This window comes from Urocitellus parryii, chromosome 1 (genome assembly GCF_045843805.1).
Source record: "Urocitellus parryii isolate mUroPar1 chromosome 1, mUroPar1.hap1, whole genome shotgun sequence".
Taxonomy (NCBI): Eukaryota; Metazoa; Chordata; class Mammalia; order Rodentia; family Sciuridae; genus Urocitellus; species Urocitellus parryii.
In genome coordinates this window covers 59,053,042-59,080,679 of record NC_135531.1, presented here as the reverse complement: position 1 = coordinate 59,080,679, position 27,638 = coordinate 59,053,042, and the positions used below count along the sequence as shown (strand labels likewise).

General features: G+C 36.0%; 1 protein-coding gene and 1 non-coding gene across 3 annotated transcripts; both read left to right on the top strand.

Moving 5' to 3' along the window:
• The first annotated feature begins 12,245 nt into the window (after positions 1-12,245).
• LOC113185990 (U6 spliceosomal RNA) lies at positions 12,246-12,352 on the top strand. Its single transcript, XR_003301208.2, has one exon. It is a non-coding gene; the product is annotated as a U6 spliceosomal RNA (small nuclear RNA).
• Positions 12,353-15,744: 3,392 nt separating this feature from the next.
• Positions 15,745-22,812, top strand: Btf3 (basic transcription factor 3). Of its 2 annotated transcripts, none has more exons than XM_026393246.2 (6): positions 15,745-15,865; positions 16,434-16,502; positions 19,527-19,640; positions 19,948-20,149; positions 21,508-21,564; positions 22,509-22,812. In XM_026393246.2, exons 2-6 carry the CDS (start codon positions 16,434-16,436, stop codon positions 22,553-22,555), a joined length of 489 nt encoding a protein of 162 aa, XP_026249031.1. In that variant the 5' UTR covers positions 15,745-15,865; the 3' UTR covers positions 22,556-22,812. The 2 variants fall into 2 exon arrangements, with proteins under 2 accessions (XP_026249031.1, XP_026249029.1); XM_026393244.2 differs by lacking the exon at positions 15,745-15,865 and adding an exon at positions 15,872-16,103.
• Positions 22,813-27,638: the final 4,826 nt, after the last annotated feature.

Here is a 27,638-nt window from a genome sequence, read left to right as displayed (position 1 = left end):
AAATTATTTTTTAAAAAATCTACCAAAAATAGCAAATTAGTTTTAGTTACCTTAAAGGGAATATTTTTTTTTTATTTCTTCCTAGATAGCACAGCCACATGAAGTTCTGCATTTAAGCCAATTCTCTCTTTAAAGGGAGATTAGCGCATGTCACAAGGGTGTTAGACACCATAAGGGGGAATTTCTCCTTACAAAAGGTAGAAAAAGAATTGAAAAGAGTATAATTCTATCCCTTTGTAATGACTTATCTGTGAGCCAGAATAAAATCTGAATATTAAGTTTTACAAATGTCCAGACCTTTGGAAAACACTACTCTAGCCTTCTTAAATTGCTTTGTGGTTTCAAATTTTATTATTATGTACCTAATATACTCTGCTTTCATTTGCAGTTAGTTGATTTCTTCAGCTCTACAGGAGCCAGGGAATTATTCCCTGGAGTGCAGTTGCAGGTGAAGTTGTTGTGATGCCCCCTTGTGTTAGCCGGGGTTTTCTACAGAAACATGAACAATAGAGTATAAACACACACACACACACACACACACACACACACACACACAAGTATTCATAACAAAATGAGGAGATACTCATGACAATTACAGTTCTCACTTTTGTAATTGGTCATGTGGTTAGACCTGGTATTTAAAACTACCTTCTTCCACTATATATTGTATTCCCTTGCTTTTGGGGTAAACCTCAACTGCAATGGGTTTTTACCCTGGAGGGTCTGGGTCATTAGTAGTCCTGCCTGGATTAGACTGTAGTTTTCCATTGACTTAATCATAGGGCCTGGTACTAATAAGAGACTCTAAGGGACTTCTTGCATTCCTTCCAACACAACTCTTCCTTACCTCCATTGCTGTCCAGTTTCTCCTGGTAGTGAGGATCAGTCACCCAGTCAATACCAAAACTCCCTCTTTACCTGTTGACTCAGAAGCATGAGAAGTCCAAAGTGTTTAGATGGCCATCTCAACTTTCAGTTCAATAGGATCATTATTGTTTCTCCTGAGGGAAGGATCCTTCCCTCTGGAAGGAAGACCTCAATGCCGGCAGAGCATAAAGTCATGAGAACAACAAGCAAAAATTTTTCTAGTGGGTTACTGGGTATAATAATGAGTGGTACCATTCCTATTTCCATCCTTGATTTCTGGACTGTGAATCCTGCCTACGGGAGAAGCAGCACCATATTTTGAATGCTGGGTCAGAGCCTCTGAACTTTGTCCCAAACTCCTACTGTAACTGGGTCTTCAAAAGAATATTCCACTGTTCTATCAAACCAGCTTCTTCAAGATGGTGAGAAACACAGTAAGACTCATGAATTCCATGAGTGTGAGCTCATCGCCACACTTTTTTTTTTTTACTGTGAAATAAGTTCATTGATCAGAAATAATGGTTTGTGGAATACTATGACCATGAATAAGGCATTTTGTAAGTCTATGGATGGTAATTTTGTTAGAAGCATTGAATGCAGAGAAGGAAAATCTATACCTAAAATGCATTTTTCATGAAGGCTTTTACCTGGAATCTCCCAACAAAATAGCCCTCACTCGACATGTTAGGGGACCAGTTGCTAAGTATAACTATTCTAATTATGAATTTTGAAAGTGCCAAATAATCATAGGATGGGGTTTGGGACCCACTGCACCTAGTGTGAAATGAACCTGAGTTAAAACTCCAATAATCACCTGATTTCCATAAGCTCTTTGTGTGTATGTATGCACTGGGGATTGAACCCAGGGATGCTTAACAACTGAGCTACATCCCCAGCCTTTTTTTTTTTTTTTTTTTTTTTTTTTACATTTTATCTAGAGACAGGGTCTCACCGAGTTGCTCAGTAAATTGCTGAGGCTGGCTTTGAACATGCGATTCTCCTACCTCGGCCTCCCGAGCTGCTGTGATTATGGGTTACACCACTGCACCCAGCTCATAAGCTCTTACTCCTTTGGGTGACTACAGTGATGTTTAGCATCTCCTACTAAGAGTCAGTTCAAAGCCAGTCCTGGAAAGTTCTGAAAAGATCTGATCATTTCCAGTTACCCTGATACATGATACATAGCCATCGTTCCATTGGTGAAGGCTGGGAGAAAGATAAACAGTATAAATTTTTGATAGTATATTGGTGTCTTTCCTCAAGGGGACATGGTTTACCCTCAATTCAATGGATTCTGAATCTGTAAATTAGCTCCTGAGAATTCAATAAAGAATGATCTCTCTCTCTCTCTCTCTCTCTCTCTCTCTCTCTCTCTCTCTCTCTGTATGTGCATATGTGTCTCCATTCAAGGCTTTTGTTCACTTGACCTAAAACATTTCAGTTTATACATATCATGTAAAAATTTAGCCAACTTCCTTCCTATATATTTCTTTCTAAAAACATTGTGATCATCAATATATTTAGCTTGTATGAATCAGGCTATTCTGATGGTTGCTTTGACTTAGTTATCTATTCTGATAAAAATGTCTACCTTTTTGGGGGGTTGAGTGCTTCCACTTGGCCTTTGGGGTCCAAGTTATTTCCACTGCATTGAGGTTTCTCAATTCAGGGGCTCCAGTTCCCACTGTAAGGTCTGGCCTACAGAGAAGAGAAATCACTGAGCTCTTCAAGAATGCTTGGACTCCTCTCACAAACTTGCTTCTCACAGCACTGGTGAAAGGTAATGTCTTCTGGGCCCTTCCAATATGGGTGAGTAAATCTTAAATAACAAACCCACTAACATTCAAATTTTCCTAAGGCTTTGAATCACTTCTTTACACCAAACCAAGGGTCTGGCATTTTCAGTTCACTCATTAGGGGCCACATTTTTGGTCCATGTTTCAAATAAACTGTTAAGAGTTTTTTGTTGTTGATGTTGTTGGTTTTTGTGGTACCAGGGATTGAACCCCAGGGGCGTTTAACAATCCCTTTTTGTATTTTATTTAGAGACAGAGTCTCACTGAATTGCTTAGGACCTCACTGAGTTGCTGAGACTGGCTTGGAACTCACAATGCTCCTGCCTCAGCAGAGCCACTGAAATTACAGGCATTTGCCACCATGTTTGGCTTAAGAGCCCTTTTAAACTCTCCAAATGGCAACATAATCTCTGCTTAGTGAGCCCCTATCAATAAATTTGGCCTGAACCAACTTCATGTTCTTTTCACCATTTTCTCACACACGGTAGTATACATTCTAATGTGTTCCCCAGATTTTTGTCTATATAAGTTAGAAAATTCAAGCAGTTCTTCAAGAGTGTAGTGCACTTCCTTACAGGTCATAGCTTGTGCCTCACACCTGCTGGGACTTGAGTCTACTCACAGATTTAGAAGTAAAGAGGAATGGGAATGCGGGCTCCTGAGAAAAATCAGCATTGTCTCACAAGGTAACTGCCTAAGGGAAGGCCTGTACAGTTCCCTCAGGCAATGCTGGGTCGATCCCTGCAGAAGCAGGGGATGATTTAGAAGAGGTCACTTTCAGTGAAAACGAGGCGTCCTCTTTCAGAGGCAAAGAAAAATCCTCAGAATTTGAGCCTACTATTTCTAGCTTTATCGGGGTCTTTGCAAATGTTTCCATCCCAACTTATAGGATACCCTCTTTTCCCAATAAATTCTCTCATTTTAATAATAGATACCATAGAAGGTTAAGTGTTCAATTTGTGTTAAGTGTTCAATTTGTGTTAAGTGTTCAATTTGTGTTCAGTCAGTCTCAGGATGAGATTCTGTGTTTGGTTTTCAGCAATCTCAGCTATATGGGAGATAAAGGTCTCCTTCAGGACACACAAAGAAGCCTGCAGGTCATTTTTATAGTGCTTGAGCTGTGAATCTGAATTCTTCAGCTCATCCTTTTCCTTCAATTTTGGAAACACCAGCCAACCTTATTATATTCATTGGTTTTCCAAAAATGTTTAAAAGTATTATATACAAAATCACCCAGCTACTTGCTTCTAATAAGTAATTGATTAGGAGTATGCAGTGTATATACTTTGAATATCCTATTGCCAAATCATGCCTTGTATCAGTGCTCTCTTTACTATGATAAATAAGTCATTAACATCTTTAAATATAATTAGATCAGATAATAAATTTCAAAACTCTAGAACCAATTCAGAAAACCCAGTCTTAGAAGTTTGTTCTTCTGGAACCTCTTTTGGTAACAAAATGCTTCCTCAGTGCTTTATTTACTTCTATAAGAGTGCATAATACTATATTGTTTTTATCAGTTATTTGTGTTTCTCTGAACTGAGAACTTCTTTAAGGCAGGGAAAATTAGTCTGTTCAAGTTGCCATAGCAAAATACCACAGATCAGATGACATAAACAACAGACATTTCTTCCTGTTCTGGAGTCTGGAAAGTATAAGATCAAAGTGCTGGCTGATTAATTTTCTGTAGGCCCTATTCTAGACCTGTAGATGGTCACCTACTTGGTGTGTTCTCACATGGCAGAGAAAGAGCGAGGGAGTTCTGGTACTTTTCTTTTTATAAAGACTCCAGCCTTATCAGACTAGAGCTCTACACTTATGACTTCATTTAACATTTATCACTTCCTCACAGGCCCTATCTCGTAATACAGCCTCACTGGTGGTTAGAGTTTCAACTTATGAATTTTGGGAGAACACAAACATTCACTCCATAACAGGCAGGGCTAGGTCTTTCATCTCTGATACTTCAGCACTGTATGACAGTACCCTGTCACTTAGTACATATTTACTGTTACATACAATCATATATTAAAAAATAAATAAATGCTTGAATGGATCAATCTATCAGTGGAAGCATCTTAAGACAAAAGTTCTCAAGTTTTTGTGTGTTGTCAGAATTATCTGAGGGAACTTGGTAACAAATAGACCCAGGCTCTCTCCCCATCCTGCTCCAATGGGCTTTGGACTCTATATAATTTATTAGCTCTCCTGGTGATCAAAATACACAGTAAACTCAGCCTTTCCAGGTGGGAAAACAACTTCACACAGGTCAATCTATTTGTCCAACATTGTATAAGTGGAGGTGAAACTGGAATAATTCAGGATAGTTTGTGAAGGTTTTCAATTCAGTCATTATATATGAGACTAATCATGAACAAAGCTATGTGTCTGTTCTAGTTAATATAATAAATATAGATTCCCAAATACTCTTGTTTGAATCAACAATAATAGTCTAAAAATTAGTCACAGGTTATGGTTATAATTTAACATGGGTTTAATGCAAATGCCATTTCCTTCATATGTTCAGCAGATCTGTGCTCAAAACAGACTGTGTTCTGCAAGAAAGTAATGAGTATAATATTTAAACTTTGGGGCTAGAGTTGTGACTCAGTGGTAGAGTGCTCAACTGGCACATATGAGGCACTAGGTTCAATCTTCAGCACCACATAGAAATAAATAAATAAATGTACTATGTTTATCTACAACTAAAAAAAGCTAAAAAATTTTAAAAATAAAATAAAAATAAAAAAAATTTATTTTTTGAACTATGTAAATCTACAGGAAACAGAAAAATATTACTCTCTCCCACCTAATTTGCATTTTATAACAAAAATGTATACATTGAATAATAAGGAAAATCAGATTATGTGGCCTAGATTTGGCTCTAATTTAGAATAGGAATTGACCATGTTAATTTTGCAAATAAATTAGAATAAAACCCTACTACATTAGGGAATTTGGAAAATCTGAAGGAAACCCACCTACCATTTCAGTGCTATATCATATTTAGTAAAATTCTGTAAAATATAATGATCTACTTCATGTTACTGGTTTAAATAATTTTTGTGCAGAGAGGCTTTAACCACTTGTTTGTGCTGAGCTTGGGCCACAGTCCAGTTGAAGCTTTTCTTTCTGGTCTTATAATAAAGAGTCTTTTCTAAAATCTGCATGGGAGAAACAAATAAGCCAACAAACAACCTTGATCCCTATCTTATATCATAAAAAAATTTAAAAGTGGATCATAAAGCTCAATGTTAAAGCTAAAGGTATAAGAAATGAAGGAGAATATAATCCTGAGTTGTATAGAGATTTCCTAAGCAGGGAGAGAAAAATATTAACCATAAATTTAACAAAAGTATAATCTTTTTTTTAAAGAGAGAGTGAGAGAGGAGAGAGAGAGAGAATTTTTAATATTTATTTTTTAGTTCTCTGCCGACACAACATCTTTGTTGGTATGTGGTGCTGAGGATCGAACCCGGGCCGCACACATGCCAGGCGAGCGCGCTACCGCTTGAGCCACATCCCCAGCCCCTAATCTTTTTTCTCTTAAACTGAAATTGTTTCTATAGCATTAAAATATTTACTCTCTAATATCAATATTACAACTAAGAATAAGACAACTGTACTAGTGTTCTTTAGAGATACAGAATACACACATACATGACACATATTGCATAATGTCATTTTGGCCAAGGACAAACAATGCATACAACAGTGGTTCTATAAGATTATATTGCTTAGCGACATTGTAGTCCTCTTAGTTTGTGTAAGTATACTCTATTATGTTCTCACAATGATGAAATCACCTAATAATGCATTTCTCAAAACATATCCCTGTAATTAAGTGGCACATGACTGTGTATATACATGTAGGTGTATGTATATAAATATAGTCTCCAAGTCTGAAGCCCTGAAAGCCAGGGAAGCCAAGATAATGAGTCAGCCCAATTCCAAATCTAAAAAGCAGAAGACTAACCTCCCAGTTCAAAGACCATTAGACAGTAAGAATAAATTTTCAGAGTCTTATGGTTCTATTCAGGTATTCAGTGGATTGGAGGAGGACTGACTACATTGGGAAGGACAATCTACTTTATTCAGTTTTTCTGATGCAAATAGTAGCATCTAGACACAACTTACTGAACACACCCAGAATAATATTTGAACAAATATCCAGGCACCCTGTGGCTCAATTAAGTTGAAAAACAAAATTAACCATCACAATTACTGAGTTTGTTTTAATTTTTTCAGTTTTTCCTCTATATATTCCATTAAGATCAGATAGTTTTTATATTGTGTTTAAAAGTTAAATCATTATGTGGCAATTTTCACAGTTTGATAAAGAGTTTCCTTTATTTTGGTCTGTTTAATATTTTAAGGTTTGCTTCAATTTTTAATTATACAAACTGTTCAAAAGTCAAAACAAACTGAAAAGATATACTCTGAGAAGTCTTGTTTCCTTCCCTATTCCCTCCACTTTTATACACACACACACACACACACACACACACACACACACACATACAGACACACCCTATAAGAACGTTTTAAAAGTTTTTAGTTACTTCCATTGTTTGACTTTTTTCTAAAAAGCCCTCCCCTCTAACACACACACACACACACACACACACACACACACACCACACATTTTCCTTTTCTCTTACATAAAAGGTAGCATATTATACATGCATAGTAGTAATGCAATTAGCATTGCATTGCATTAGAAATGCTTTGTAAAATGTACAGAAATCCCAGTCTTAGAAGTTTGTTCTATTTTCCCTTGGTTTAGAGAAACTAGTTGTGGATTCGCTGAGAGATAATGGTGAGGGAACAGAATAGACATCTACAGTGCTAATTGTTGCCAGTTAAATTAGTTAGCAATTGTTACAAAAATGCTGTGTAACAAACTACCTCAAACTCAGTGACTTACAATTACAGCATTTACTTCATGCTCATGAGTCTGTCTATTACATGAGTGTGGCCACAGTTTTCCATAAGACTACAGACAGACTGGGTTCAGGAATGCTCCACATGTTTATTCTGGGACCCAGATTCAAGGGGCTATTGGCTTCTTAAGGCAACCTTTCTCTCATGGAAAACACCGAAGAAAGCTCAAGAGAAACAATACAGATTTAAGGTTTCTGTTTATTTGACTTTTGTTGATATTCCATTGTTGAAACCAAATTATCTGGCTGAGCCCAAATGCAATGGGAAGAGAAACAGCTTCTATAAATGGTCAGAAGAACAATGAATAGATATTTGATGAACAATAAGTCCAAACTCATTCCCAATGTAAGGGCGGTGAGCTCCCCCCCCATCTCCCTCTACTTCTTTCTTCTTTCTAGTTTTGCTTCCTGTAATCTTTGTTCTTTCAAATGTTTCAGTTCTTCAGTGACTTTGATGGCTCTTGCCTTGGTCCATTAAGGTTGAAGGAAGTTGACAAGAGAGGTTAGGGAATGGTCAATTTAAATATTATATTAAGTACTGCCCCAGACTGAGATAAAATTCATCATTCCTGATTATTTTGATCTTGTTCTTCTATTTTCAAAATAAAAAAATCAAATAATTTTTGTTATTTCTGGGTTCTATAAATGAAAAAATGCTTAAGAATAAAAGTACTTAAGAACAAGGGTAAGAGTGATAGGAGATTTTGAGAAGATAATGGCAGATGGGTGGTTTTCTAGGTTCAGGTAGGGAGTCTGGATTTATTCTAAAAATAGTGGGCAGGGCCAGGGATGTAGCTTGGTTAGCATTTGCCTAACATGCACTAAGCCCTGGGTTCAATATCCACTACTGCCAAGAGAAAGAGAAGGGGGTTGCGGGGACAGGGAGTGGAACAATAAACAGACATTGGGATGCTATTTAAACAGAGGAAATTTTATTTGCTTTAAAAAAATTTAAAAAAAAAACTTATGTGAAGCATGAGTAGCAGGAGGCAAAGTGGAAACAGGGAGGCAAATTAGGAGGCTGTTATAGTAGCTCAGGTGAGGGATGATGGTGGTTTGGATTAGGATGATACTAGTAAATGTTTAAGTGGTCAAATTTGGGCTTTATTTTGAAGTTAAGACAGTAAGATTTGATGACAGAATTATGAATAACAGAAGAGTTGACTCTCAAGTGTTTTGATTTAATGGTGGATGGAAAATATTATTTTTAGGTGTACTGTATTTGAGATATTTGGGAGGTTCGTTAGTCATTTGAGTAGAGATAGTTAGTAAGTAGTTAAACCGATTTTTACTGGACACTAGGAGCAGAATTGAAATAAGCATAGTTCTTAGCAGCCAGCAACACAGTATAAAGGTTATTATTAACAGACCATGGAACGGACTGCAAGGGTTCATGTTTTGCTTTGCCAGTTACCAGCACTGTGACCTTGACCTTATGTAAGTTAACCTCTCTTTGCCTCAGTTCTCTGGTTTCGTAAAACCAGGAATATCTACTTCATAGGATCAAATGAATGCAAAATCTAAGAACAGTGCCTAAAATATTTTAAAGACTTAAAAAAGACTATATGTTAGCCATAATTAACACATTGTCACTTTAAGACAATACAGAAGCTGCTCATTAATTTTTCTTCTCCCATCTTCACTCCCATTTTGTTTCCCCATAAAGATGCTCATTGTAATACTGAAATGACTTTAAATATGCATATGTCTTTTATTAGATGTCATGTTTTATGTGCTTTTCCTTTTAAGAAACTTTTATCATTCAGGATAGTAAAATAAAAAACTGTATATAATACACAGGTCAGGAGACAGACCCTATTCCCTACCCTAGACACCTTTTATGTGCATCCTCCCAAATATAATCACTTTCTCTCAAGAATAACCCCTATTCTTCTATAATAATTCATTTTCTTTTCACTTTTATCACTTAATCATATATCCCACAACACTGAGGTTTGCCTGTTTTCCTTAGGGTTTGTTTGATATGTCTTAGTAAATATCCCCTTATTCCTTTGGAGTTTTTGTTTGTTTTAGTACTGTGGGATTGAACCCAGGGCCACTTAACCACTGAATTACGTCCCAGCCACCCGTTCCCCCCTTTTTGAGACAGGGTCTTGCTAAGTTGCTGAGGCTGTTTTTGAACTTGTGATCCTCCTGCCTCAGCCTCCGGAGTTACTGGGATTATAGGCAAGTGCCAGCCACTGTGCCCAGCTCCTTTGGAATTTGTTGAAAAACAAATTATCCTTTCACTTTCTGTATGCTGAATTGTGTTGACTGCATTCTGTGGAACAATTTAACAGGTTTTTCTCCCCCTTATAATTCTTCAATTTGATATCTAGGTCATACTGAAGCAAAAGAAAAATTATGTTTCCACTCAACAAGAGTACAACAGATTTAACAGACCAAAATATAATGGAATTCCTAAAATCAGCAAGAAATAAGAAAAAAATATAATACATTCAGAAATCCACCTAACAGATAACACGAGACCTTCAGGAAATTTTAATAACTGATAAAATACATAAATATTTAAATTGGAAAAAATAGGTGAAAATTTTGGTAGTATGGTAGTTTGGTACTCAGCATCCATTAAATCTTTCAAGCTTGACTTCTTGTACTATACACATCTAGATTTCTAAGACTTCCCTGCAATTAGGATTTTAGAGATAAATTATTTCTGCTAATTAGGTCATTTGAGTGAGTTGGAAGGTGACCTGAACCTAAAGCCTTCTTCCTGCTGCTCTTTTGTTGTGTTGTTTTTGTTGGCAAGCATGCTCAGGAAGATGGAAGAATTGACTGTAGCAGCTTTGTAAGTGGTAAGTAGTAGGTGCTACAGTATCATTTCAATTCTCAAGTTGTAGCTACAGTGGTATACTCTTAATATTAGTAATTCATGGCATCTTAATTCTCTATCCTCCTCCTTGGTACAGACAGTGGATGCAGCTCCCTTGACAACCCAGTTCTGCAGTACTACCCTGGGACAATATGAGCCAAAGCCCCCTCTTCCAGCCCTTTAAACAATTTTCTAAACACCAATTCTCTATATTAAATCCTTGTATGTTTAAAGTAGAAAGATCTATTTCCTGTGACTAAACAGACTCATACAATGACTAGTAAAGATATAAAAGCATCCCAAGTTGATCTGCACAATTCAATCCCAATAAAAAAATTAAATAATTGAACAAACCCTAAAATGTATATATGGAATAAATATCTGTGAATATATCAACTTAAAAATAAAAGATGGAATTATCATCTCTTAAGAATATGAGTTTATGTGTTGATTTGATAATTATTAATGGTGGGTGATGGGTCTACAGGTGTTTATTATCGTTTTTATTTTTTATTTATCTTAAGTTTTCCATAATAATGTACAAAGAATATTTAGTCCAGAATTCAAAAGGAGTTAGTATTAGAAATATAAATTTAGGATTCTTCAATATAATAATATTTAAAACTATGGGGTAGGATATATTACTATTTGGGGAGAAAAATAAAAGAGAACAAGGACTAAAAAGTGAGCAATTCAAAATCAACTCAAAATAAACCAAAATAGACTGAGGAGACACCAGAAAAGTTGAAAAACCATGAAAATGAGATATTTTGGAAGCCTGAAGAAGAAAATGTTTCAAAAGCATAGAAGTGGCCAAGGGTGCCAAATGCTGCTCAAGGCTTAAAAAGCGAAAACTCAGAATTTATCTTTTTTGATTTGCTAAGCTAGAGGTTCAGACAATTGTTTTGGAGAAATTCTGCTATAAAAGGGAGCCCAAATGTTAAGTAGTGGCTACAGGGTAACACAATTCAAAAGAAAATTTTTGTTTTCTCTTTTTAAGATGTCTGGTGTTAAAGCATTTTATTGTACTAGTAGAATGATGTAGGTGAATGTACAAAACAAAGACAGGTAGGAGACAATAATAGAATCAAAATCCTGAAACAGGGATTGAGTATGGGTAGAGGCAATTTTCTTCCATGCATAGCAGGAGTGAAGGTGACATTTATACATTAAATACGTATAAATGGATAGATTTAGTGCAGGGAAGACAAGGTTGGTTGTATCCATTTTCAAACCTTTAACCCCCTAAGCCTCAGCTCCTTCACCAGTAAAATGAGGAGTATCCTCTCATAAGATTTCTATGAGGATCAAAGAGCAAGAACTCAATATAACCTAGTGGGAAATAAAGATTCCTGATTCAGTTTTCCACTAACTCAACAAAATTATCAATCTCTCACTTTGAATTTAATAAAATAATGAGGTTGAGAGTGTTTCAGCAGTATTGCCTGAGTCTTGGGAGAGATAAAAAATATAGGCATTAACTTGACAAACACAGAGATACTAGAAGAAGAATACAAGGAAGTTTACAAAGAAAGAAAACAAAGGAGGAGATGAAGGAAGAGATGAAGAAGAACAATGATGAAGATGATGGAGATGACTTTGAAGAAAAGAAGGACTATGAAGAAAACAACAAGAAAAAGACTAAATGAAGAAGAAGTCATTATTGTCTATTGTGGCTATCTGGCAAGGGCTAGGTCATGAAGCAACTAAAACCATAGGAGCATTCATCCTAAGTGATTTCTCAAAACCTCTTGCAGATCAGAATGGGACCCAAAGGCCTTTAAGAAATAAACATAATAAATAGTGCTCGTTTCGGCAGCACACATACTAAGATTGGAACAATACAGAGAAGATTAGCATGGCCCCTGCACAAGGATGACACACAAATTCATAAAGCGTTCCATATTTTTTATATACCAAGCTCTGAAAGAAAATGGATGCCAGCTGAGAATACTAAACCCAGCAAAATTAAGCTTCAGAATTGATGGTAAAATAAAAACTTTCCATGATAAACAAAACATAAAAGAAGTCATAACTAGAAAGCCTTTTACTACAAAACATTCTCAATAAAATATTTCATGAAGAAAAAATGAAAGTGAAAACCAGCAAAGGGAGAAGGATACTACACACTAGAAGGATACTCAATCAAAGGATAAACTAATTCAAAGTAAAAACCAGAAATAAATCAAAATAAAAGAAAATAAAAATAATTTCTCAATAATAACATTTAATATAAATGGCCTAAACCCATCAACCAAAAGACACAGACTGACAGATTGGATTAAAAGACAAAAGCCAACAATATGCTCTCTTTAAGAGAATCACCTCATAGGCAAAGACATCCACAGACTGAAGGTAAAAGGATGGGAAACAAACATATCATTCACGTGGATCTTGTAAACAAACAGGGTTTTCTATCCTCACATCAGATAAAGTGGACTTCAAACCAAAGTTAATCAGAAGGGACAGAAGGACATTTCATACTGCTTAAGGGAAGTATACAACAACAAGACATACCAATTGTAAATATTTATGCCCCAAACAATGGAGCATCTACATATATTAAACCAATCCTTCTCAGTTTCAAGAATCAAATAGACCACAACATAATAATAGCAGGTAACTTTAACATGCCTCTGACACCACTGGATAGATCCTCCAAACAAAAACTATAGAAGTAAAAATATATAATTGATAATTTAGATTTTACATACATATATAGAATATTTCATCCATCAATGACTGAACACACTTTCTTCTCAGCAGCACACAGATCTTTCTCTAAGATAGACCATGTTATGTAAATTATCACATGTTGGTATACAATTGTAATATTGTTTTAGCATCTATAGGGTAATTTTGATAGCTCCTTTCCATTAATATTAATTTTTTGTTCTTACTTTTTTCTTAGACTTGTTTTGTTTCAAACTTTAGCTTTATCATATATTTCTGTTTACTCTTATTTTTTCCTTCCTACTCCCTAATTTGAAAATAATTTGATTGTTAACCTAGCTTCTTTCTGATACAAGTACTTTAAGTTATAAATGTTCATCTGAGTACTGTTTCATCCCAGAGATTCTGGTATTTTAAGATATTATCATTTAGTTCAAAGCACTTCTTATTTACTTTACTTGTGCTTTCTTCTTTGACCTGTGAGATATTTATAAGTGTGTCATTTAATTTTGAAGTAGTTGACATGTGAGAGTGGGGGTTCTATATATCTTAAGGTGATTGGTTTCTAATATAATACATCATGTAGGAAACACAGTCTGCATGATTTCAAATTTGAAAATAAGTAATGGAAATGCTTTTTACGTTGACTATATTGGTTACATACGTGTCAAAACAGATCAAACTGCATACTTTAAATATGTGCATTTTATTATACTTCAATTTTACCTCAATAAAGCTATGAAAAAATTAAAAAGAAATATGCATAATATAAAGTGAATATTTTGGCTCCTGCTAAAGTACAATTCAGAGATGAAAACAATTCATGAGTTTTGATTAGATCATAAACTATAAACCACAGAGGTCAAACAGGTTTCTCCTTTCTCGCCTTCTCTATAGGCTATCTTGAATGAAGAGTAAATAATTCTTAGGCTGTTCCAGCTCATCAGTGAAGTGTGAAAGCCAATTATTGACATTTGCCATAGACATTGGGAGCACACAGAAAATGGTATTTCCAAACAAGATTACAAGGAAGTAACTACTTGGACGGTGGAGAGGAGAAAAAATCCCTTCAGTTGTTTTTGAAGAGATTGATATGTAAATATGACCAGAACCAGAAATAAGTGCCTGGCTGCTCACAAAATAAGTGGGAAACAGCTGGGGTTAAAATAAAAGTCATCTCTTCTATAATCATCTTTGATGATTTTCAGCATGGTACAAATATTTAAAATTACAAAAGAGTAAAAAATAACTCACATTTCCTGAAAACAGATGTATAACAATTCTCGAAAACAAGTATTGATTACATATGTACAAAATCTTGTTTATGTAAAACAAGAAAACATCACAACTAGGAAGTTTCAAATGCTCCTTGTATCACGTGGAGGAAAGGGGTGAAAATGTTCCTGGACAAAGACATACATTCCTTTCAAAAAGGGAAGTATTTCCATATATTTTATATCTTTATTGTACTGGATAATTTTGGCAGTATTTTTATTTGATCTTCACCATCAGGATGGAAATTCACATGACCTAACAATACTAACACCCTTTTATGTAATAAAATTTACTCATTTTATAATAGAAGCAACATTGTTTTTTTTTTAATATAAAATAACTGTTACGATTAATCTAAAAAGCAAAATACCACAGTTTTAGTAAATCTGCACCTAAAAAATATTCAAAGAAAAAAATTATCTTAATTGGAAGGAGTATGCACCTACACAAATTTTCTTGCTATATAAATTTTATTCTCTCTGGCTAAGATTTTTTGACTTACTTTTGAAATGCAAAAACATTTCATAGATATGACCACAAAATTTGACTAGATAGCATCTTTTGTTTTAGCTGCCATTTTAAAAATTGGTTTTAAGATTTCCTTAAAGCTTGTCCTGGCATTTAACATATTTTAACCCACATCCACGAATTTAGTCTTTCCAAACACAGCAGGCACAATTTTGTCTTTGATTGAATTAGTTAAGAAAGGTAAAATCTGTTCCATTGTGAATCGCTATTGACAAATCCATGCCAATTCGCTATCAAAAGTAGCTTTTTGCCTATGAAAGAAATAGAAGGTAAACACATAGCTGGGTTTTAAAAGGTTCATTGTCCTCTAGAGTCGCTGAAAAGAAGATTATCCAGCCCCACCTCTGGTCCTACAGAATTGCTTTTTGAGGGGTGGAGCTCAGGGATGAATTCTGAACACACTCCTCAGAAATGCTGAACCGAAATCTACCAAGCCATCTAATCTTGGAAAGCAAAATTAGCTTCGCAGTTTTTGACAGTTCTCCGATCTACACATTTCAGTGTGTGGACACCTGCCAAACACACGAGCACAGGTTGGGCGCCCTAAACCCTTTCTTCTGACCTTAACGAACTTCGGGATCGGGCCCGAAGGAGTTAAGATGCATTTACTCAAACTTGTAAAGAATCAAGTTTTCTGACTTCGCTGCCCTTTCCCGGGACTATGGGCGGCGCCCCCATGCAGACTACCGCCGCTGGAAAACAAGAGGGGAATAGACGCCTGCTGCCGGCAAAGCCATCACAAACGTCGCGGCGCGCCGCTGCGCGTGCGCAGTGAGACAAAGCCTATTTCCTGACTTTTGGAGGAAGTGGCGTTGCATCACTTCCGGCCTCCCTCTAGCTGCCATCTTGCGTCCCCGCGTGTGTGCGCCTAATCTCAGCTGGTCTGCCTGAGACCCCCTGAGCGCCAACCCTAGTCCCCCGCGCGGCCCCATTTCCGCTCCGACAAGGTACAAAAAGGCTCTGGACGCCAGCGTGGGAGGAGGACGGGATCGGGGGCGGGAAGTTCCCGGAAGGAGCGAGACAGGGAGGGACAGGGCTGAGGACAGGAAGGCGATGCGACGGACAGGCGCACCCGCTCAGGCTGACTCTCGGGGGCGAGGTCGAGCCAGGGGCGGCTGCCCTGGGGGCGAGGCGACGCCGTCTCTTCCTCCACCTCGCGGCGGAACCCGAGGACAGGAGCCTCAGGTACCGCGAGGCTTGCGGAGATGCGCCGGGCCGGGCAGGCCCTGGCTAGGCCGAGGCCGAGCCAGGGCCGGGGTGGGGGGAGCTGGACAGGCATGGGGTAGAGCCCTTGTTTAGGGCTGTAAATGGGGGGGGGGGTTGTGGGGGTGAGAAGGGGAGATGGGTGCTCCTTGAGCTCTCTCCGAGCCGAAATTTGGAGCTTTGCGGGGTGGATTTGGGGTTCAGGCCTTGGCCTGTGTAGGACATTTGTTCTACTGGTGTTTTGGGAAATAGCGAGCGTGGAATGCGAGATTGAGCTTGACTTTTCCATGCTGAGAATTTCCCTTTTTCTAGATGAAAGAAACTATCATGAACCAGGAAAAACTCGCCAAACTGCAGGCACAAGTGCGAATTGGTGGAAAAGTAAGTTTTAGTAGTTTTATTTTTGACATTCTATTTGCACTTAGGATATTGTTGATTTGCCACTTTGCCCATCTTGAGAAATTAACAAAAGTAGTAAATTCGGGGTGAGGGCGGGAAGTGGAGGTTAGATAAATATGAATGAGACTTGCAGGTTGTATATTAAAAGGGATAAAAGCAGATGAATCGAGAATAAATAAACATTTGAACTAAAAAACATTGCTTTTATGTAAATGTTTGCTTTCAGTGTTAAAGTGAATAAGTAGAACCAAAATGTTTCCTAATTTTTTTAGTAGGAAAAAATGTGTCATTTCAGTTAGCTCCTTGTCCTCCATAACTTGACTTGTTTTGGTTTAATTTGTACCAGGTCAGTGGGATTTGTTTGTTCCTTTTCTGTACTAGGGATCTAGAACTAGCACATGCTAGGCAAGTACTCTACCACTGAGCTACACTCTCAGCCCTTTTTGTTTTTCAGTAGTTTTTCCTATTAATACTTAAGTTAGAAGTTTGTGTCATATAAATTAAGACCTTTCTGTAAAGCATTCTGAGCGAAGTGCCCTTCTGGTTAGTTCTGTATTTTCAAGGATATTTGAAAATATCTTTCTATATATTTTGGAGTTTAAGAACAGTGATTGTTTTGAAAGTATTACCTAAGCAGATGTCTTTTCTGTTCTGACTTTGCAGTTAAGGTAAAACTGAGAGAATGGAAATAATTGAATTTTAAATGATCATTTTGGGGTTAATTGAGTCTCCCCCCTCCCCCTTGTGGATACTGATTGTTCATGGCGATTCTTTTTTGGGACTTGTTTTTCAGATCATTCTCTATGTAATTTACTTAAGTCAGAAGTTTGCTTTAGACAGAAGTCTGCCTAGTTGTATTTTGTATTGTTAGCACATTCCTAGTATTTAACAAGGTGTGGCAGCTTGTTGAAACAGAGCATGTCTTTACTTGGTAAAACTTGTGAGGCTTCCATAGTACAAGTTTATTATCTATTAAATTTTCCAGACTTTAAGCATTTGCCTTCAAGAAGAGTCTATTGTGAAGTAGGCAAAAGTTTAACTTAGGTTAAATAGTTATGATGCAGCTCTGATAAATTACTGAACTTTGCCAGCAGTGAATATCCTGATTTCCCCTTCATCCTTCCTTCTGCTGACACTTTTAATCTTCAAGATCCACACTTTTCACATTAACACATTAAGTGTTTTAGGTGTTTCTTGTCCGTTTCAACAATTACCAGGCTATAGCCTTTGGAAGCCAGAAAAACTCATCATATTCTTTGCGAACTATCATTGGGATGTTCTATATCAGTATATTTTTAGCCATTATCCACAGTTTGAGGAATAATGTTCTTGTGTGCAAGCTTGCTACTCTGATCATTAGGTTTTACTGTTGAAAGGCATCATACCAGGGCAAAAGAAACTCTTAAGGTTTTCCAAGATTTTTAAAGCTGACTTTGTATCTTAACATCTTAATACTTGTTAGCTTATATAAAAGTATTTCTGTTGTCATTGTACTATGTAAACATTTTCTATACCTTTTAAAAAACCTACTTATGGGATGTGAAATCGAGTGAGTTTTGCCTTAGAGTAAGTGATGTCAGCTACTTTTAAGGTTTTAAGGATTGATATAATAAAAGCTTTCGATTGCATTATTTAATCAGAACAGAATAACTTAGTAAAAATTGAACTCTGCACATGTGAAATGTATAGAACCTATAGGTGGTTTGCTGGTTTTGTTTTTGTAATCTTACGGGTATCTTTGGAAATGAGGTATCTATCTACACAACCACTTCAGTGTGATTATTATTCTGTTTGGGGGAGGATTTGATAATCAGTTTGTGTGTGTGTTCTTTAAATGGTGATTTATTTAAGCCTTTGCTATTTTTAATCCTGAAAAGGTAAAGTTTAAGAAGGGAAAAGTCTTTAGGGGGATTTCTAGCCTAGTAGTGGAGTCATTTTTTAAAAAACATGTAATTAATCTGTGATAAATGCCTAGTATAATAGAAGCATTTTTAAAATACAGAGATGGGAGTGACTTGGCACAGGAGTTTTAGGGAAGGCACAGAAAAGGTAATGGCTTGATAGTGTTTTAAAAGATGAATCAGAAATGGAATAGAGTTTGAGGTTGGTGAGGTGGTTGGTGTCCTTGAGTGTCTTCAATGAGCTAGATTGGGTAAACAGTGAACAGAATAGATGCCTCCAGAAACTCAGATTATATTTTACAGAAATAAGTTTTATAAGGAAAAGTAAACCAGGATAGAAAGATGAGTATAGGAGTTGCTATTTTATATTTTTAATTGATAAAAGCCTCTTTGATAAGGTAACATAAGAGCAGAGTTCTGCAGTGAGGAAGGGAACCATGCAGATGCTAGGAGAAGAGAGCATGTATCACTGCCCTGGGTTCATAGCCTGTTTGGCCTGTTTAAGGAACAGCAAAGAGGTTTATTTGGCTATGGAGAATATGGTCAAGCACAGAGTATTAAGGGCAGTCCAGATCATGTATGCGGGCCTTGTAAGTTAAAATAAGAACTTCAGATTTTTACTCTAGGATTCTGTAGAAGTACATGTATAGATCTATATGATTATTCCACACACTATCTTGCCTGGGCGTATTGTTTTAAATGTTGATTTTTCTTTAACGTAAAAGTAAAAGATAAGTAATTTTGGATGTGGAGCTTTTTAAAATGAAGTTTAATCTAGGTTGATATGTGCCACCTCTGATTACTTTTACAGCAGATAGTATAAAAGGACTTAAATGTTAAGGACTTTCAAAGGATTTAAAAAAAAAAAAAATCTGACAAAACTTAGAAGCTCAGAAGTTACTAAAGATTTATAAACAGTTCTTTACTTGTTCTCTTTTTGCTTCTGTCTTTACCTTAGTTTGCCTACTTAACTGCATAATTTGTGGTTATGGTTATTTTCTCATGCAGAATCTAAAGCCAGAAAAGAATTAGAAACTGCTCCCACTTGAAAATGTTTGTTGTTATATTATAAATGTGCTGTTTTCTCCTTTCCTCCCTATATTAGGGAACTGCTCGCAGAAAGAAGAAGGTGGTTCATAGAACAGCTACAGCAGATGATAAAAAACTTCAGTTCTCTTTAAAGAAGTTAGGGGTAAACAATATCTCTGGTATTGAAGAGGTAAGAGTCAAATAAGACTTGGCTGGAAAAAGATTACATGTTCATGCAATAAAAAAATTGTAGATCTGTTTTTAGCAAAGTATTTCATATCCCGCTAGACTTTAATGTTTCTAAAATGTGTTTTACTCTGTTAACTAATATTGTTAAAGTTAGAGAGCTATTTGATAACAGATTTCATTGCAGGCAAAATTTCACCTGAACTTCAAAGTGAAATAATAGATTAGTTAGCCAGACTTCAGGTTTTTGTTTTTGCTTTTAAAAGGCTCTTGAATGGGCATACTAATTTTAATTTTTTTTTTCTTTTTAGGTGAATATGTTTACAAACCAAGGAACAGTGATCCACTTTAACAACCCTAAAGTTCAGGCGTCTCTGGCAGCAAACACTTTCACCATTACAGGCCATGCTGAGACAAAGCAGCTGACAGAAATGCTACCCAGCATCTTAAACCAACTTGGTGCAGACAGTCTGACTAGTTTAAGGAGACTGGCTGAAGCTCTGCCCAAACAATGTGAGTTTCCTAGCAGTGGATTTACTAGGGGTACTTATTTAGCAGCGCATTTTTTTGATCTCAGGACTCAAAGTTGATGAGATTTTTGTTTTTAAATCTGGAATGTGAACTTTAGTTTTAAACACACACACACACACACACACTTTTAACTGATTTTTAAACAAGTGTTCTTGGTGTTCATAGAATTTATCTAGTTTGTTGTGATCATTATAGTTGATTTAGTGGAGTATTTGTTTTGTACTAGTTTGCTTGCTTTGAATCAGAACTAAGGATTTTTACCTTTGTTTGCTGGAAATGATGAAAATGTTAATTTTGGACTTTCTGGTAACCACTAATAAGTTAGAATTGATTAAAAATATATTAGTGTAATTAACTGTTCCATATCATTCATCATTTCTATGTGCTGGGAATATTTGGACTCTTTAAGTTATTTTGGAATACATAATAAATTGTCTGCTGTAGTTGTAGATTTCTTTAGTTGTATTACTACAGTTGGAATTGCCAATAATTATTAAGAGATGACCTGCCAGTGTTTTAGAGGTTTTAATTACAGTTTGCTAGGGATTTTGTTCAAGACAGAGAGTAGTGTAGTTGAATACATATACATAAGGGGGGAGGATGCAACAACTTTACACTGAGGTTTTTTGCTTAAGATTTTGAAGAATGGGAATATAGGAGAAAATCTGTCTTATTATATGACTTTAGTCCCCCATGTTTTTCTAGGTGTTGACTCACTCTGCCTCATTTTATATCTGTGTTGTTATACATAGATAGATATTAAAAGGTTTTAAGCCATCTTGGGCTCTCAGAACTTTAGCAGGCTTTAAAAATATCCCACTGATAATTATAAAGGTCTAGTACTCTGAGATCTCAACCCTCACCCTTGGTTCACATTTTTGTTTGATAAAGGAGTGATAAGGATGATTGCCATTCAAAGACACTTTAAATTTTTTGAATCTTTTATTTCATTTCAGTAAATGTTTGTTGAGCTTTATGCTATGCACAAACAGCAGAGTATCTGACCACTTCATTTGCTTCTTAAAATAATGTTAACCATTAGATGGTGTGTGGGTTTTACCTGTCTGTACCCTGAGGGCTCCTGCCTGCTCTCAGAGCTTATGGTGAGCCAGAGGGATTGAAAAGATGGGTATATAATTTGTTTTGTTAGCCATTATTAATATTCTTGTCCCTTGTAAACATCAGAATATCATGTTATTAATGGTACTATAGGCAAAATCCCACATGTCACTTGCCATCATGAATATAGATTGTAAGAACACTTGGCATTTTATCTGTCCTTTTTGTTAATGTTGTTGAAAACCTGGAGAAATATATGTTAATTTGTTTTCCTTTCACAGCTGTGGACGGAAAAGCACCACTTGCTACTGGAGAGGATGATGATGATGAAGTTCCAGGTAGGATCCTTCACTTGTGGTTATCTTAGCAAGGGAGAACAAAGAGTCTTCACAGATAAACTACCTTGGAGATGGGGGTGTGGGAAGTGAGGGGCAGGGGACATGGAGTGAAAACAATAATGGAGTGTTTTTAACTAAGACTTGATGTTTATTGGCTTGACCTCTTTTCTGTTTGGGATCTCAAGAAAGTATAGGTATATACTTTGTGATCTAAATATAATGATCTGTGGATCAGAAATAACCTTTGATTCCTACTTAAAAATTTGTGAGTTTTGGTCTGGGGTTGTGGCTCAGCAGTAAAGTGCTCACCTAGCACTTGTAAGGTGCTGGGTTCAACCCTCAGCACCACATAAAAATAAATAAATAAAATAAAGATATTGTCCAGCTACGACTAAAAAAAATTTTTTTTTTTTAATTTGTGAGTTCATGAAAAAGCATGGAGAAGTTGCTTAATTATCTTGGGATATAATAAAATCTGTGGCAGAATAGCTTCTTTGGTAATCTTGAAGCATTTTTCTCTTTATTATTGGATAATTTACTTTGTTCTAAAACAAATAATGAAATGAGCAGAAGAATCACTAATATTGCCACTTGGCATAAACAAGTGCATAAGAGCCCAAGAAAACTTTAAAATCATGTGTCATTGTCATGGTCTTCTTTGGTTCTGCTTCCCCATATTGATTGATGCATTGCATTGTTTATTTTCTTTTAATGGGAGGGGAATAGAGAGGGTATAAACATTTAAGTGTGCTTATTAAATCATTGTTATTAATAGCTTTCTTTTGTATTAGTTATATGCCAAAACATGCAGTTCTCAATGTACTAAGTAGATAGTGGCCTCTGGAAATAATGACATGTGTTTAAATTTGAGAGCATTTTCTTATCTCCTGTTAAGATTTGATAATTGTAGAGTGGTTTTTTTCAGAATTTTTTTTCCCCCCTAGATCTTGTGGAGAATTTTGATGAGGCTTCTAAGAATGAGGCAAACTGAACTGATCAACTTCTGAAGAAGATAAACTTGAAGTTACTGGGAGCTGCTGTTTTATATTATGACTGCTTTTTAAAATTGTTTTGTTTATGGATCTGATAAAATCCAGATCTCTAATATTTTTAAGCCCAAGCCCCTTGGACACTGCAGCTCTTTTCAGTTTTTGCTTATACACAATTTATTCTTTGCAGCTAATTAAGCTGAAGAAGCCTGGGAATAAAGTTTGAAACAAAGGTTAATAAAGTTCTTTGCCTAGTAAATGGTTTTATTTATTTCATTGACGATGACCAATGCCCAGCAAGCAAAGTTGTTAATGGAAAACTAAACATTGGCATGTTATATGACTGATAGCCTTTGATGAAATATAATTAAAGATTTAAAAATACAGCATAACATAACAAACTCTCATGCTTGAAAACTTGGCACTCCACAAGCCCTTAGGGTTTCTATGGTTTAACTATGGTTTGAATATTCCTGTAGGTAAGCAAAGGGGTTTTTTTCTCTTAATATTGTCTGTCTTCATTGTAACATATTAAGAACCTTATATGTATTATCTTAATTTTTCCCACTTCATCTTCAATTTATGAAGTAGGAACTTTGTACTTCTGTAAATACACCTTGAAATTCAGATTCTGTATCCCTTCTTTGTAGAATAATCCTTTTATGAAATGATTGAAAAAAAAGTGTTTCTAGTAGGAATGTCTCCTGGATCACTTTGTATTTTTACTAAGTAATAATCCTATAAATGGCCAGGGCTAATTTTTAAAAGTGTTAGCATACAGTAGAATTGAGAGTATATACAGGTGTAAGAGTTATAACATGTAATGTATACTGCGACCAGTGTCAGGATACTTATAGTTCCATCACCCCAGGAAATTCCCTTGACTTAAAGAATTACTGGAAATTTTGTTGAAGCAGCTATACAACTAAAAAAATTATAAATCATGATGAAATGATTGGGCCATGCTTATAGCTCAGTAGTAGAGCACTTGCTTCTCATATGAGGCCCTGTGTTCAATCCTTAGCACCACATAAAAAATAGATAAAAATAAAGATATTCTGACAACTAAAACTAGATATTTTAAAAAATACAAAAAAATAATTATGTATAATCAATAGCAAGACCAGTTAGAGAACAAAATTATTTCTACTTCTGACAATTATAAATGTTTATAGCAATTCACAAGGACCTTTTGAAGGTACTATACTGCTATACCTAAAAGTCCCTATTAGTTAATTGTACCAAAAATCAAAAATGAAGGACTATGTAAAGAGTATTTGCATCTTTACATTGACTCATTTTCTTCACATGATGTTATGTAACTCCTGTTAAAGTACACTGTTACAGTAACAATGGACCCTGAGGACTGAACAGTTAACAAAATTATAAACTGGTTGGGCTTTGCTACATTGATTCCAGTTTCCACTGCAACCCCTACTGGGGCCCCTCATAGCTTCCTTGGCAGAGATGATGGTGTGTAAAGCTGTTACATAAGTCATTTTTACATGTAGCTGACAAAACCAAGTAGAATACTATGGGAGGGCAATGAAGTGGGAAGGTCTGGAGTGGGAGACCTTCCCAAACTTTGGAGAGTTTGCATTTCTGTTAATAATGCTGGTATCTATCTGAAATGCTTTGAATAGCATAAAAGTCCTCTATTCATCCTGAGTCTTTAGGATGACAGTAATAGGTCATGCGCTTAAGAAAACTGCCACTATCACAATAAATGTCCAGCTGTTTGACCTAGATCTATAGAAGAGAGCTACATAGAGGTGCAATGGATTTCTAGTCAGACAAGTTTTTTGTTTTTTGCTTTCCTGTAATCTCTTTTATCAGGATAGATAGGGTTATGGTACACTTAACAAGTGACTAAAATTTTTAATTGCTACAAAGATTTATTACACTTGACATCTTTAGTTTATGTGTACTTTACTACAGGCACATCCTTTATTTGGAACACTGCCAATCTCATAGGGAAAAGAAGATAAACAACTGGTTCCTCAAACTTGGTGGGAGGTGATACATACTACTAATGTTCACATTTCATCAGCCAGATGACGTCACATGCATAGTCAAATCTGATGCCCATGGGAATGTGGGAGGATAATTCTCCCCCAGAGCAGGGTAGTAGATAATTTTGAACAATAATATGATCTACTGTATCCTTGCAGATTTTCTCTTGATTATCTACAATTCCTTTAGCTACTATGACATCAGTAGTACACCACTTATTTTATGTCTGGTTATAAAAATCCTTAGAGAGCCACTTTATTCAGGTGGGGAAACAATTTTGAAGAGGTGAAATTACTTTTCTTAGGTCACCCAGCCCCTACAGTGATAGTACAAGATTCAAACCTAGTCCTGCTCTTTCAAGGTCACTACCTACTGGAAATAATGTTAAGCTCTGACAGACTAGAGGAGCAGGCAATTCTGATTTGGTAGAGAAAGCTGTCTACTATTAAGACTAGCTATGCTAACAAAAACGGCATGGTATTGGCACAAAAATAGACCTTGTAGATCAATGGTATAGAATAGAATACACAGAGACAATCACACATAAGTACAGTTATCTCATACTAGACAAAGGTGCCAAAAACACATTAGTGAGAAGATAGCCTCTTCAATAAATGGTGCTAGGGAAACCGTGTGCAGCAAAATGAAAGTAAGCCACTATGTCTCACCATGCACAAAACTCAAAAGTAGATCAAGGACCTAGGAATTAGACCAGAGACCCTACGCCTAATAGAAGAAAAAGCCCAAATATTCATCATGTCGGATCAGATCCTGTCTTTCTTAATCAGACTCCTAAAACACAAGAAATAAAATCAAGAATTAAATGGGATGGATTCAAACTAAAAATCTTGTTCTCAGCAAAGGAAACAATAATGTGAAGAGAGAGCCCACAGAATGGGAGAACATCTTTAATACATGCACATCAGAGCCCTAATTTCCAGGATATATAAAGAACTCAAAAAACTTAATACCCAAAACAAATAATCCAATCAGTAAATGGGCTAAGGAACTGGACGGACACTTCTCAGAAGATATACAATTGATCAACAAATATATGAAAAATGTTCAGCTTCTCTAGTAATTAGAGAAATGCAAATCAAAACTACTTCAGTCAAAATGGCAATTATCAAGAATCCAAAAAATATTAAATATTGGCAAGAATGTGGGGGAAAAGGTACACTCATACATTGCTGGTGGCACTGCAAATTGGTGCAACCACTATGGAAAGCAGTGTGGAGATTCCTTATAAAACTTAAAATGGAACCACCATTTGACCTAGCTGGTTCCTCAAACTTGCTGGGAGGTGGTACACATCCCACTCCTCCATCTACCCAAAGGCCTTAAAATCAGCATACTACAGTGATGCAGCCACATCAATATTCATAGCAGCTCAATTCACAATAGCTAAACTGTGGAACCAACCTAGATGCCCTTCAACAGATGAATGAATAAAGAAACTGGTGTATATATACATAATGGAATATTACTCAACATTAAAAGAGAATAAAATTATGGCATTTGCAGGTAAATGGATAGAGTTGGAGAATATCATGTTAAGCAAAATAAGCCAATCCCAAAAAACAAAGGCTGAATGTTCTCTGATAAATGGATGCTGATCCATAAGGCGGGTGGGGCATAGGGAGAATGGAGGAAATTCGATTGGGTAAAAGGGAGGGGTGGTGGGGAGGGGGAATGGAGGCAGGAAAGATGGTGGAATGAGATGAGCATCATTACCCTTGGTACATGTATGACTGCACATATGGTGCAACTCTACATCACATACAACCAAAAAAATGAAAAGCTGTGCTCCATTTGAGAACAATGAATCAAAAGGCATTCTGCTGTCATGTATAATTAATTAGAACAGATTTTTTAAAAAGACTAATGATGGACTAAACTATTTTTCAGCTGAATCTGAACCAGGGCCATACTAATGAGATAGACATCTATTTTGATCTGAAAGCTCTTAAAATTATTATCCTTTATATTTGTTGAAATAATCAAGCTAGAGTCCACTTGTATGAGCCCCATAACCCTGTCCTATGCAGGGAAAAAAAACCACTACATTCTAAAATTGGGAAACATTTAAAAAAATGGTCAGTGTATCTATATGTTGGCTCTGATTTCTGCCTATTCTTTTTCTTCGTTAATACTGGGTCCACATTCTTTTGTAGCTTTTCCTTGTTCCCTACTCAAATAAGACACTTAGGTAAACATGTTACTTTTGAGAGAAATCTGAAGACACCTAATAACAGTTTTCAGATTTTCCAAAATGATAATTAGAAAATTCTTCTTCTATTCACACAAGTTTTCATATCTCCATTTTTGCAGCGAGTTCTGGGAATGCCAATGCAGTCAGCAGAGAAAATATTTTCATATCTCCAACTGGGACACTTTGAACACTGTGAAACTAGACATTTGTATTTATTTTTTTAATTAGTCAATTTGTTCAAATTTGTTATACATAGCAGCAGAATGTATTTCATTCTGGTTGTTTGTACTTATTTATTTTCAAGTTTTTAAAATTCTTTTTAATTCTTTTATTTATTTGTTTGCATGTGGTGCTAAGGATTGAACCCAGTGCCTCGAACATGCTAGGCAAGTGCTCTGCCATTGACCTACAGCCCCAGCACTTGTTTGTATTTATTTTTAAAAACACAACTGTCAAAATGTCAATGTGAACTAGAAAAGATGCTTTTGGCAAGACATAGCTCTTTGGGTATGAAAAATAGTAAAAACTGTCTAGTGGGAAAACCGTAGATGTTTATTAGAGATTCTATTTGTGTTTTGTAAAGCCAAGAAGAGTACTACCTCTGCCTTCAATCTAAAAATAAACATACTGATATGTTTCATAAACAGGGAAGGTTTCATAAGAGTTTGTATGTTCAGTTAGCAGGGAAGAGAATCAGTTGGCATCTAGCCAGAAGAAGTGGATCTCTACATACTTTTATTCCTTTGTTACTAAAGCATTATAGTCGATGAATCCTGGGATGCATTTCTATTTCTAACATGATAACCAAGGACAGGAAATTCAGTGTTTTTTTTTTGATAAGTCTTATATGTTAATAGGGG

Excerpts from the sequence above, each read along its gene's own strand:
- Btf3 (XM_026393244.2), top strand. The coding sequence starts at position 15,972 with ATGCGACGGACAGGCGCACCCGCTCAGGCTGACTCTCGGGGGCGAGGT. Across the intron at positions 16,503-19,526 it reads AAGTGCGAATTGGTGGAAAA|GGAACTGCTCGCAGAAAGAA; the intron begins GTAAGTTTTAGT and ends TCCCTATATTAG. Across the intron at positions 20,150-21,507 it reads TGAAGCTCTGCCCAAACAAT|CTGTGGACGGAAAAGCACCA; the intron begins GTGAGTTTCCTA and ends TTCCTTTCACAG.